We start from the raw sequence: 12,989 nt of genomic DNA on the forward strand, positions 1-12,989 counted from the left end.
TGTTTAGGTAAACAAGACAAATTGTAAGTCATATTATGGTAAGCTAAAATGCACACAGACCATGCACAGTATAGGGAACTAGTACTTTTCCTCCTGGGAGAGCTGTTGGCTTACCTTCCTGCAGTGCGGGAAGCTAAACTGGACACCCTTCGTTTGTCTGGGCAGGTATGTCGCAAGGGTTGGGACCCCCAAACACATTTTCTCTGTTACTTTTTTCTTAACCAGGGGATGCATACAGAATTCCATTGCATTGTTGAAATGTCGGTGATGACCACAGGGTCGAAACTTCGCTTTTCTAAATGGGGTGGCGTGTGTGCGTTGGGAGATTCGAGATCTGTGGTGTCCTGCTCGGTGTCCTGTCTGTCCGAAAAGACTGGGGCTGAGTGACAAGGAGCCCAGCGACAACCTATGGTCCATGATGAAATTCTGGAAATTTGGCTGCACAGACCAGGAATTTCATCTTCGTTGCCTCACAGGTCGAGCCCCCCCCCCCCCCGCCCCCTTTGGCTGCGCCACCCTGCCGGGAACTGGCAGAAAGGACAGAAACCCATACCTGCTTTGCGCGTCACCTCCCAGGGTGCTAATTTGGTGTTTGACAAGAGCTTGGGAGTCCGTGAGTCCCCTTGGCCTCCTGGAGGGATGGGCGGTTTGGGGTGCCTCCTGCTTCCTACCCTCCCTCCCAGAGGCCTGGCCCTGCGGCAAGCAACCCCCCCCCCCGTCCCACGTGGGTCTGAAACCCGCCCGCCCACGCGCGCTGGGTCTGTGGCAGGTGTTCCCTGCCGCGCCGTCCTCCCGGACGCACGTCCGCGTGATTCTGTCCCTGCATGAGCCCTGCCCAGGGCAGGACCGCTGGCGGAGGCAGGACTGTGTGCGCGCACTGAGCGGCCGCCGCACCGCGGGGAGGCCCGCAGCCCGCAGCGTCCTCCGCGCGCGAGGTGGGGCTGCGGCAGTGAACGCCCACCCGCGGGGCCGCGCGCGGGGACGGCGCTCCGCTGGGTGGTCCGCTGGTGGGCGCCGCCTGCGCTCCCGGGGTGCACCTGTGCGGCAGGTGTGGCGCGGGCTGCGGCCTGGGCGCGAGCCGGCGGGCGGATGCTGCAGAGGCCGCGCGGGGCTGGGGCGCGCGGGGGGCGGGGCGGCGGCTGCCAGTGACTGCGCGGCCACCGCCCGGGAGCGCAGCTGCGCCGGGTGCCACCCACCACCTGGACCGCGGGGACGCGGCTCCGAGCGCAGCCCTGCTCCGCTGATTTCTCTGCAAGATGGCTCACGCTGCCGCTTCCATTAAAAAAGTTCGAGAGGCTGAACTGGATGAAAAGGAAAGGATCCTTGAGAGGGAGAGAAAAAAGCAACGGAAAATCCCCAGGGACCGCGCGGACCGGAAAAGAAAGGTAGGAAGCGCATCCCCTGACCCTTTCCCCGGGGTCGCCACCGCGGTCCCCGCGCCGCCCGCGGGAGTCCCGCGCGGCGCCGCCGGAGCCCGGCCTGGCCTGCGGCAGCCGAGGGGTCGGTGCCCTGTGTCTCCAGGCGAAGCGACTAGGGGTTCCCCAGTCGTCGTCGTTACTCGGCCTCGCCGCCCGCTGCTTCCTTCCCGCGAGGGAGTCTGAACCCCGGTCCGGGAAGAAGGCAGATGCGGGGCCGAGGGGACGCGGTTTTCCTGGTCCATCTGTCCGTCCTCTGCGCCGGTCCGCGCCCTGCACGCCCCCGCCCGGTGCTCCGGTGGGGCTCCGCTTGGCGCACGTTTTGTTTACGCCGACAGGGCTCTGCGCGGAGCTGGGCTGAGGATGCTGGTGCAGAGAGCCGCCTCCGAGTGTTTAAAATTCCGATTTTAGTCGTTTGTTCAGTGTTCACCACTGAGCTCATGATTTTTCTGTGCATGACATGAAAAGGCCAGGGTTAGGAGATGTGATGAAATACTGGTTTTCTTTACCTTAAACTGTACAGTTGTCCCTGCCCTTTACAATATTTTTTTCCTGTAAAATAGAGGCAATCTTACAACTTGATGGAACCGACATCTGCCCCGAGCTGGCCGCCTGGCTCCACCGGGGCCGGTCTCCGTAAACGCCTTAATTAACAAAGTAGGTCAGGGGACAATTTCGGAGGATGATAAATGGCACATTTCCCCGGCAGAGCATGAAAGCAGGGCTGGCCCTCAGTGGTGGGCAGCGGAGCTCTGGGACTGGGGCCTGGGGTCCCCGGGCTGCGTGATTCCTGCGCTCAGAGCCCTTTCTCCCCCTGTAGTAGATGTGTGGACCTTTCCAGTTTGGGGGTGTTGTCTTGGCCTGTGTTTGCAAAGACACCGAGGACCCACACGGAGCAGAGGTCTCCCGGCACAGGGACTCACTGGGCTCCCGGCCACCACTCCCGATCAGACTCCGTCATTAGGCAGAGCGAGTAAGACCAGCAGCAAGGCACAATCCCCCTCCTGGGGAAGCTCCGTGCTGCCTGCCCGCGTTCCCAGCCTGCACTCTCCTCTCTCTGGTCTCAGGCCTGTGGTGCCCATGGCCTGCAGCCGCTTCCTGACCGACAGGTGCCGCAGTTCCGATTCTGACTCTCTGAAGGCACAGTGCTGCACGGAGCCGACTCCTGTGATCACATCACCCTTATCTGTTGTTCTCCAGACACAGTCTGTGATTTCTTGGCCAGGACTCGTGTCCGTGTCCAGTTGTGGCCTATGACTGGCTGCGCCAGACTAGGGCCAGGCACACATGGAAAGGTCTCTGGCTTTTGCCCTGGCTTGCTTCTCCCGATTTTTGCCTTTTCCTACCCTCGGGGAGCCCTGAAAACCTGCACTGTTGAATGGAGACATGCCAGTTGCTTGGCTGCTGCATTGCTGTGAACGCGATCCAGCAGGGTGGGCGAGGTCACCGGTGCGTGATGCGGTCCTGCAACAGGGTCCTCTCAGTTTCATATTCAGATGGTGCCGTTGGGCCAGGGCACAGGACACTGGGGGTCTTGGCACAGCTCCCGCCGCCCTGGCTCTTCTGTGTGCGCACCTGGGGGTGGTCCCCCCTGCTCCGCAGCAGACGCCCGTGCCCTGTGTGGTGTGCGGAGGGTGGCAGGTGCTGAGGGGGCCGGTTTCCAGCCAGATCAGGTCTATGTTCTAGACACACCCCACCGGCTACGGAGCCAGTTCTAAAATTTGGTTTGAGAGAAGAAACACCTGCCTCCCCATCATTCCTTAAGGAAGTTCAGGAAGCTGAGGGAAGCAGGCGGTTGGCTGTGAGTGGCGCCCGGGGAACGCCCCCTCCCGGACGTGACTGAAAACTGCTACACTATATTTTCTGATGTCACTTTATAGCCCAGGGGACACCAGTTGGGGAGATGACTGTGCGTCCCCTGCATGGTCATTTGTGACGTGTCTTTCAAATGTAACTGTTTGTCCCCAAAATTCAGGTAAGACCTGCGCCAATATAGATAAAAGCCAAACATAAAGCTTAAAAGAATAAATAAGATGATTTGGAAAAGATTTTTTACCAAAGAAAAAATTGAGTATTAAAAAACAATTCAATTAAGTAGCCTTGTGTTTGGACTTATTTTTAATATTCTTTTTGTAAACTTCCTATTAATTCAAATACCTTTGCATTATTATTTTGTACTCTATGACAGATCTTAAGTAAGTTTTACTTTTATTTGTGAACTTGAAACACATTGCAGGCTTGGCTGTAACCCCTGTGCCGAGTGATCAGCAGTATGTACAGTCTTTAAATGGCCATATCGGTGGACTAGGGGCCTAGTTTCAATCTCATTAGAGTTAGAATTGGTCTTAGAGTAACATGTCCCTTTTGGACTAGACTTGGGATAGCTACTGTTTAGCTACAGTAAGGACTATCCGTATATTGTATCTGTGTCCTACCAAGTCAGAGCTAGACTAAAACTGGGCATTAAGCACATGGACCACGGTTAAGACAGTTGAAACAAACCGAGCATTTATTTACTAAAAAGAAGACATAGCTTTTTATAGGGATAAATGGATTACCTTATATCAATTTAAGTCATTTCTTTTCGTGTCCCTATGTTTAGTTTCTCCAGGAGAATCTGCGAGTGTTAGACTTGATGAGGAATAATTAAGTGACAATCCAATTGCTCACAAACTTGTATGACTCAGTTCTAAAAAGTGATTTTGAGTAAAATGTTCTTTCCACAACCACACACTATTTCCCAACTGTACTTAAAAAATTGGAAAATAAGTGATTTTTCAGGGGATTGGTTAAAAAAACAACAATTCTGTCCTTGAAAACAAAGCACATATTTAAATGGTCTTCCTCATTTAAACAAAATTATCAGTTATTTTCAAATGAATAGCTGTGCTCTCCACTTCTTGGCACAGACTGACCGCGTTCCAGTCCATCGCGACGTGTTTACCGAGCATGGCCCATGTCTGGCCCTCGGTCCATCCTGTGACAGTCCCACCCAGCTGGTCTCAGGCTCCGCATTTCATACACAGGAAGGCAGAGAGCAGCGAGTGGGACTTGCTTAGCCACAAGCAGCCAGCACATGGCAGAGTCGGGGCTGCGGCCCAGGCCCCCCAGTCCCCTGGGGGGATGGGCAGTAGGACTTCCTGGCCTTGCCCTCCACGGAATGTGGAGCATGGTGACCAAACATTCGGTCTGCCAGTGCCTCCGTTGTTCCACCTGCTAGAGGCCTCCCTACAACCGAAAGGACCCAGTGACTGTGAGAATAAGCTAGGTGGCATATTCGGGAAGAAGCTGGGTACAGTTGAGGTTGTGATTCTATTGTAAATGCACCAAAATATTTCATGAAATTTCTTAGAAGTCAGCATTTGCTTGTTAAATATAGCAGTTGCCATCAATGATCGACTATGACTTTGTCATCGTTTTTCTTTACAATTTTATTAGGACTTCAAAATATGAAGCCTGTTTCCATTTATTAAACCAACACAGAAGGGTGATTTTGCATGGGATAAAGTGGAAAGTAAAAACAGACTTTCAAGTCCTTTTCATTGACTTTCATAGAAAAGGGTTCTGATCAGTTCTTTGCTTTTGTGTTTGTGGAAATTATTATTATCTTGGAGAAAGAAAGGCTTACTATTCCCAGGACAACTTTGGGGGACTGTCCCTGCTGTATTTTCCTTCCTCACAGCTTATTAAATTGATGACATTGGGAATACTTACTAAGTCTATGTAATGAACTTATCACCACGTTGCAAGGGGACGTGGAGAGACGAAGGAAACTGTTTTTTAAAAAAGATTTTATTTATTTGTCTTTAGAGAGGAAGGGAAGGAGAGAAGGAGAGAAATATCAATGTATGGTTGCCTCTTGTGCGTCCCCTGCTGGGTGGGAACTGGCCTGCAACCCAGGCGTGTGCCCTGACTGGGAATCGAACCGCGATCGTGTGGTTCACAGGCCCACGCTCAATCCACTGAGCTACACCAGCTAGGCTGAAACTTTTAAATGTTATTACAGGACCAAGCTTTTTGAAAACGGAAGGACATTTTGTTTGCGAGCTGGGGAGGAGCATGCTGTGTACGTTCTAAACCGTGTTACCAATTGAGTGGGAACTGCACAGAAAGTGCCGTGGTGGCTGCACCTACACTGCCTGGCGGCGCGTGGGTGTCCAGCTGGGTGGAGGAGGGTGGGCGGGCCTGTGGTCCCTCCGGCCCTGGAGTGCTCGTGGGGTGGCTCAGTGGCCTGGTTCCTCACCTCTGAGGGCAGCCACACGTAGCCAAGGACATGCACACCCAGATTTCTGGGCATCAGACCAAATACAGTGTGATTAAAAATGCCAATCACAGCAGAATGATGTGGTCTTGGGTGATGCATTACATTCTAGAACTGGTCAAACATGGAAAATTCCAGCAACATTTTAGGGCATCAAGTTGTCTTTATGAAACTTTGATTCCGGCAACTGGGAGAACGTGGGGCAGAATGGAGATGTCTTGAACTTTGTCCCAATGCCCCGTCTTGCGAGCTGGTGGCTGCCGGTTCGTGGAGATGTCTGTTTTGTTGATTCGCTTCCCGTCTGAGTCTAAATAAGGGGTTCAGGCATTTCTGTTTACGTGTGGAGGCTACCATAGAATCGTGATTTTTTAAAACCTGTTTTCTTCATCTTCCACACTCCTTGTAGCTCCTTTGCTTCTCTCAGTGTGTCTCGCTGAATGACATGCGTCACCGGCACAATAAGTCTGAGTTTGTATCAGGACTGGACGAGAAAGAAGCTTCAGCCACCAAGTGGGTGACTGGATAGTACTAAGTTAGGGTCACAGTGGTCACGCTGACTAGACTGTGGCAAAAACAGGTCCAGGTATATGGCCTGCGATAAGTTTGTAAGAAGACAGTTAAAAGACAGTGAAGTCTTAATTTCTACTGTGAGTGAGTTATTTGTTTTTGAATCTAAAATCTTTAAACACATCCCAATGTAAATTTTCCCCCTTTTTGTTATATTAATCTGAGTCTCTATACATATTTTAATGTTTAAAAATCAAAATTAATTCAACAGTGGCCACTATTATCAGATTTTAATTTTATTAGTCACCTTAGTCATCACTTGGGTAAAATAATAATATTTACAGCACATTTTGATATCATAAAGAAAATGGAAACGACTGTGTTAGAAGTATTTTAGGGATCAGTGAAAACACAAGGAAGTTAAGAATTCTGTTCACACCACATTTAATGATCATTTAGTGTTTATATTTTTCCATTATGTCACCCTTTTTCATTTGTATTTCTCAGAATAATTTTTTCCTGACAAAGAATACTTTTTTTAGTGACGGACTATAGAGGAAAATAAAGACTCGCACGGCGAAGGCGTGCCCTGCATTTTGCAGTTGCACCTAGGTTGGAGAGGTCAGGTCTGTGAGTGTGAAGCTCCGCTCCAACTTTCCCTGGTGGTTTAAGTGTGTGCTGTGGATTCTCGGCTGGTCCCAACTTGTCCATAGCATCAGAATCCTGGGGTGCACGGCAGAAGGGGAGACTGTTATCTACTTACCTTTCTTTTATCTCATTTGAACATTTTAAATTATAATTGACATACAACCTTATGTTGGTGTCAGGCATGCTACAGAGTGGTCCTGCATTCGTACGTCTTACGATGGGATCACCAAACTCAGTCTAGTGCTCGCCCATCACTCTGCACAGCCATTATGACACCCCTGACTCTGTTTTCTGTGCTGAACCTTTCATTCCATGACTTATTTTGTAACTGAAGTTTGCACTTCTTAACCCTTGGCCTTTTGGCCCCCCCCCATCAGTTTGTTCTCTGTGTCTCTGAGTTTGTTTGTAATTTGTTTATTTGTTCTTTAGATTTCACATATAAGTGAGATTATACAGTATTTGTCTCTGTCTGTGTGACTTATTTCCCTGAGCATAATACCCTGTAGGTCCATCCATATTGTCACAAATGGTGATGTTTCATTCTTTTTCTGTGGCTGAGAGAGATTCTATTGTATGAATGCTCTGCATCTTTTTATCCACTTGTCTGCTGACAGATACCGAGTTGCTTCCAGACCTTGGCTGTTGTAACCAATGCTGCAATGAACCTAGAGGTGCATATGTTGTGGTTTTTTTTTTTTTTTTTAGCAGCTAACAGAGTTTACAATTTTATTTTCACATTTGACAATACAAATGAAAAAAAAATTTTTGGTCCCACTACTCCCAGAGTCACAGCACTACGATTCTCTGGGGAAGGAGAACAAGTAACAGAAAACAGATAGAAAGGGACCCCCCTCTCACCTGTCTGTCTGGTGGAGTCATCCCTGGCCAAGGGGCACTGCTGTGGGTTGGGCGGGAGGTCTCAGCTTTGGGGGCCCAGGCATGACTGGCACGTGCCCTCCCACAGGTGGCCTCATTCCAGAAGTTCCTGGGGCATCATCCCAGGCCGAGGAGGACCCTGAAAATTGGGGGGTGGTGGAGTCATTGCCCTTCAGGAGGAGGAGCCGAGAACAGAGTAGGAGGTAGCTTTCCTTGCTCAAATGCTGCGGTGGTTTTGTCCGTCAGGCTCCAAGCCTGTTCTTCCACCCGCTTCTGACAGTGGTGTGTCAGGTTCTCTGTGTTTCCTGCCACTGCAGTGTGTCTGTCTCGCAGGTGGAGAGTCGTGGGTGAGGCACGTAGCACGGTGGCCACGATAAAACTCGGGCACGTTGGTCAGCCAGCCACTGGCCACTCAGTTCTGCTCCACTCAGGATGCACATGTCTTTTGGAGGTACTGTTTTTACTTTCTTAGGATAGTTACCAGATGTGAAACTGATGGATCATAAGGTAGTTCTATTTTTAATATTTTGAGGAAGTGCCATATTGTTTCCACAGTGGCTGCGCCAGTCTCTGTTCCCACCGGAAGTGCACTGGGGTCCCTTTCTCCACATCCTCCCCAGCACTTGTTTGTGGATTTATTGATGATGGCCATTTTGACAGGAATAAGGTGGAATCTCATTGTGATTTTAACATGTATCTCTCCGATGGCTAGTGACATTGAGCATCTTTTCTCATATGTCTCTGGGCCATTGAGACAAATGTCATATGTCTCATATGACATTTCTCATATGTCACTGAAGAGCCATCCTTTGGGAGAAAGCAAGGACTCTCTGGCCGGCCGCACACCTCACTGGGTCTGCCCCGAGGGCTGCACCCCCACTACCCCTCCTCCCTGACACCACGCGCCCCGCTGTCCCCCAGGGGCCCATGACAGAAGCTGCTCAGACTGATGTCCAGCGACCGGAGGTCTCTGTTATTGCTCCTGATGCGGAGGGGTGGGTGGGAGTGACAGTATTCACTCCGGTTCTGGGTGGAGTCTCCAGGGACCTTTAAAAACATGTCGTTGCAAAGCCATAAACCGCTGGAGCAGAGCGGAGAGCCCAGTGGACCCATGCTTAGTCTATGGCGAAGGAGGCAAGAACACACAATGGAGAAGAGAGAGTCTCTTTAACAAACGGTGCCGGGACAGCTGGGCAGGTGAGACGGAACTAGACTCTGCTCACACCAAATGCAAAAATAAACTCAAATGGATTAAAGACTTACATGTAAGACCTGGAGCCATAAAACTAGAAGGAAACATAGGCAGTGAACTCTTTGACATTGGTCTTTTGGGGATATGTCTCCTCAGGCAAAGGAAACAAAAGCAAAAGTAAACAAATGGGACCACAGCAAATGAAAACGTTTCTGCACACCCAAGGAAACCATCAACAAAACAAAAAGGCACCTTACTGAACAGAGGGAGAGATCAGTCAACAGTACCAGCAATAAGGGGTTACATCCAAACTATATAAAGAATTCATACAATTAAGTATTAAAAGGTAAGCAATTAAAACAACCCAATTAAAAAATGGGCAAAGGGCCTGAACAGGCACTTCTCCAAAAAGGACACCCAGCAAGCCCAACGCCTGATTGCAACGAGCGCTGCTCCCAGGGAGACCAACTAAAAGGTCCGTGAAAAGTGTCTGGAATTAGGCAACAGAAAACGCAGAATCTTCCATCAGGATAACACAAGACCACACGTTCCTTTGGTGACCAGGCGAAAACCTGTCACAGCCTGGCTGGGAAGTTCCGATTGACCCGCCATAATCACCAGACACTGCACCTTCTTGTTTCCATTTATTTTGGTCTTTACGAAATTCTCTTAATGGAGAATAATTTCAATTCCCTGGAAGACTGCAAAAGGTACCTGGAACCTTTACCTCTGGGGGACTTGGAACTTCCCTCTAGGCAAGTAAAGGCTGCTGTCTCTCCCCTTAGCTGTGAGGTCTCTCTCTCAGCTGATTAGCCTGCATTTTCAGCTGCCCAGAAGCCTGGCCACTCAGTAAGTTCCTCTGGTCTCTTCCTGAAAAATGAAGGTCACAGAGACGTTGTTGATTACCAACACAAAACATGGGCAGCGTGGGAAGGTCTCGAAGGCCGTTTCTTCTCTGCTGGACCAGGGGTCTCTGTGATTCTGTTCACACATGGAGAGGTTGACCTTTCCTTCCTCATCCTGATGTGGGGCAGTAATCAGCTTCCAGAACGAAGAGAAGGAGACACCCTGTTGGAGATGGTTTTAACATTTGAGTCCCAGAGCAGCTAAAATCGAATGCTAGCAAAATAGAAAGAACACAGTTCAGTAAAACTGACATTTTAAAATGTCATTGGTTAGTGGAAGCTGGACTCGCTCATCGATGACTCTTTTTTAGGAAGAATTTCAGATAAAATTAAATTGTCGTGATGTACTTGTTAGTCAACCAAACAGGACAGGACCTGTGTTTCTGGTAAAATTTCACAGTCTGATGAGAACATTACCCTGTAGTCTGATTAGCTATCAGTGCAAAGTAAGAAACAGAAGTTATGACCATAGGGATTCAGGGATTGGCCCTTCTGACTTCAAACATTAGAAATCATTTAGAAAGGCAGGACTTTGACCTTGAGGGTGACCCTTCTTCATGACATGTCTGTGTACCTGGGTCGCACTGTGGCGGAGGCAGCAGTCCCTCTGAGCGCTGAGTGAGTGGCTGAGCATGAATGAGGCCGTAGGGTGTTCTGTCACAGGTGGAGGGCCTTTGTGTGGCTGAGTTTGCTGCGTTAGTGGCCACTGTTGACAAAAGGTTGGCATTGGCACTGAAGGTAGACGTGTTCCAAGTAAAGATATGAGCTAGAGAGGAAGAGGAGGAAGTGAGTTTATCGACAAGAGGCCACATCAGCCCCGGGGCTGGCCATGTGGAGGTGAGGGCCGTGGAGGCAAAGGGGGGCGGGAAGGCGGATCCGGGGAGGGTGAGTGTGGTGCGGGGTGGTCATCACTGTGATATCACTCTGTCCACAACAGCCCTCAGCCCTGTGGGCCAGGACGTCTCGTAAACAGAGAAAGGGAGTCAGTCTTTCAGGGGAGGGTTAGTTGCTTATGAACTGCCAGAAGTCCAGAGGAAACTACCAGAGAGAAAGGCAAAGGGGAGACTGTGGAGAGGGGTTGGCATGCATAGGACTACACCCCAGCAAAGATCCTGACTTGTCAAGAAGGTCATGGGCGAGTATACTGGACGGTCTGTGCTGGGAACCCATCGCCTGGCTGCCAGCCTCTGGGCAGGGGACTCCAGTGGGCTGGGCTGGAGCTGGTTCCAGAGCTGGTAGGTCTGGGAGAACCTGGCTTCAGGGAGAGAGTCTGTGCTGGGGACCAGGAAGCCCTGAGTGCGTTTAAATACTGGCTCTGAAGAACTAGTGGGAAGAGGTAACATTTTCATTGAGCGAACCTTTAATAACTGCTCTTAAAAGAACAAACTCAAGTTTTAGAGACGGATCTGTATTTTCTGATCATGTTTACGCTTATTCTCTTTCTGCAGAGGAGATAAATCACACACTGACCTCATAGCAAGATTTATAAACTCATGCCTCTAAAGATTCAACACACAAACATTAGTGTAAGCATCTATTTACTGGAGCTCATTACAAATGGGTGAAGGTCAAGGTGGAGGCTGTGGGTTCTTAACTGCATGCGGCCAGTGACATTGTAGCTCTGGGACAAGACCACACTGACGCAATTTTAGAAGGCTTGAATTAGCGCTATTGATTTTATGATATTTTTATTTTTATATTCTCAGGGGTTTTGATGGCCTATGAAATTATTCTGTCTTCAAAAAAAGAAGTAGGACATAATTAAAAACTTGAAAAATTCTCCCATTTTCTAGGGAGAACAAATCATATAAAATCAGGACATTTATTCCAGTATTAATAATATGTGAATGATTATAAACAATTATGTATACTTTAAGGTATAAAGAAGAAATCTGCCCTAGAGAGATCCTGAAATTTTGCATCGACCAAAGAGTTAGTTGGTTTGCCATGAGGTGGCTCTCGTACTGCTTAGCTGTCTTTAACTTCGTTTGAAACCTTTTTGTTAGATTGTACTGTGACAGCTGTCATATTAGCCTGCCTTTAAAAAATTATCAAAATTGGTAATTTTTTGTGTAGAGATTTTAATATTGAAGATGGGTGAAAATATGCAATATTTTTAGCATATTATGCTTTATTCTTTCAAGAAAGGTAAAAACACAACTGAAATGCAAAAGATTTGTGTACTGTGTGGAGAATGTGCTGTAATTGGTCGAACATGTCAGAAGTAGTTTGTGAAAGTTCGTGCTGGAGATTTGCTGGCAAATGCCGCACGGTCGGGCAGACCAGTCGAAGTTGATAGAGATCAAATCAAGACATTAATTGAGAACAATCAATGTTCTACCATGTGGGAGATAGCTGACATACTCAAAATATCCAAGTCAAGTGTTGAAAATCATTTGCTTGGTTATGTTAATCGTTTTGATGTTTGGGCTCCACATAACTTAAGCAAAAGAAATTGTCTTGAGTGTGTTTCTGCATGTGATTCTCTATGTAAACATAATGAAAACGTCTGTTTTTAAAACAAATTGTGAGAGTAGGTGAAAAGCGGATACTTTACAATGACGTGGAGTGGGAGCGATCAAGGGGCAAGCTCAGTGAACCACCACCAGCCACACAAAGGCCAGTCTTCACCCAGAGAAGGTCATGTTGTGTATATGGTGGGACTGGGAGGGAGTCGTCTGTTATGAGCTCCTTCCAGAAAACCAAATGATTCATTCCAATAAGAACTGCTCCCAATGAGACCAGCTGAAAGCAGCATTCAACGAAGTGTCCAGAATTAGTCAACAGAAAACGCAGAATCTTCCACCAGATAACAGAAGACCACATGTTCCTTTGGTGACCGGGCAAAAACTATCACAGCCCGCCTGGGAAGTTCTGATTCATCCACCAGACACCGCACCTTCTGATTTCCATTTATTTCGGTCTTTACAAAATTCTCTTAATGGAGAAAAATTTCACTTTTCTGCAAGACTGAAAAAGGCACCCGGGACAGTTCTTTGCTCAAAAAGATGAAAACTTTTGAGAATATGGATTACGAAGTTGCCCGAAAGATGGTGGGAGGTAGTGGAACAAAACAGTGAATACATTTGTTGTTCAATAAAGTTATTGGTGAAAATGAAAAACGTGTCTTTTATTTTTACTTAAAAACCAAACAAACTTTTTGGCCAACCCAATGTAACGCAATT

The 12,989-nt window shown here is 48.4% G+C and overlaps 1 protein-coding gene across 20 annotated transcripts in view; it reads left to right on the forward strand.

The window, feature by feature from the left end:
- ANK2 (ankyrin 2) overlaps positions 1-12,989 on the forward strand; it is a 292,783-nt gene that overhangs the window by 159,782 nt on the left and 120,012 nt on the right. For 4 of the 20 annotated variants that reach the window (XM_037029427.1, XM_037029438.1, XM_037029431.1 and 1 more), the window contains exon 1: positions 1,165-1,385. The exons of 13 other annotated variants lie outside the window; for them this stretch is intronic. In XM_037029427.1, the coding sequence (XP_036885322.1) occupies positions 1,257-1,385 (129 nt within the window). In that variant the 5' untranslated portion in view covers positions 1,165-1,256. Of the gene's footprint in view, positions 1-1,157; positions 1,386-12,989 lie in introns of those variants that run through there. 3 more of the 20 variants (XM_037029445.1, XM_037029398.1, XM_037029425.1) reach the window with 2 other exon arrangements.

This window comes from Sturnira hondurensis, unplaced genomic scaffold (genome assembly GCF_014824575.4).
Source record: "Sturnira hondurensis isolate 20B ecotype Veracruz unplaced genomic scaffold, ASM1482457v3 Scaffold0020288, whole genome shotgun sequence".
In the NCBI taxonomy this organism is placed as follows: domain Eukaryota; kingdom Metazoa; phylum Chordata; class Mammalia; order Chiroptera; family Phyllostomidae; genus Sturnira; species Sturnira hondurensis.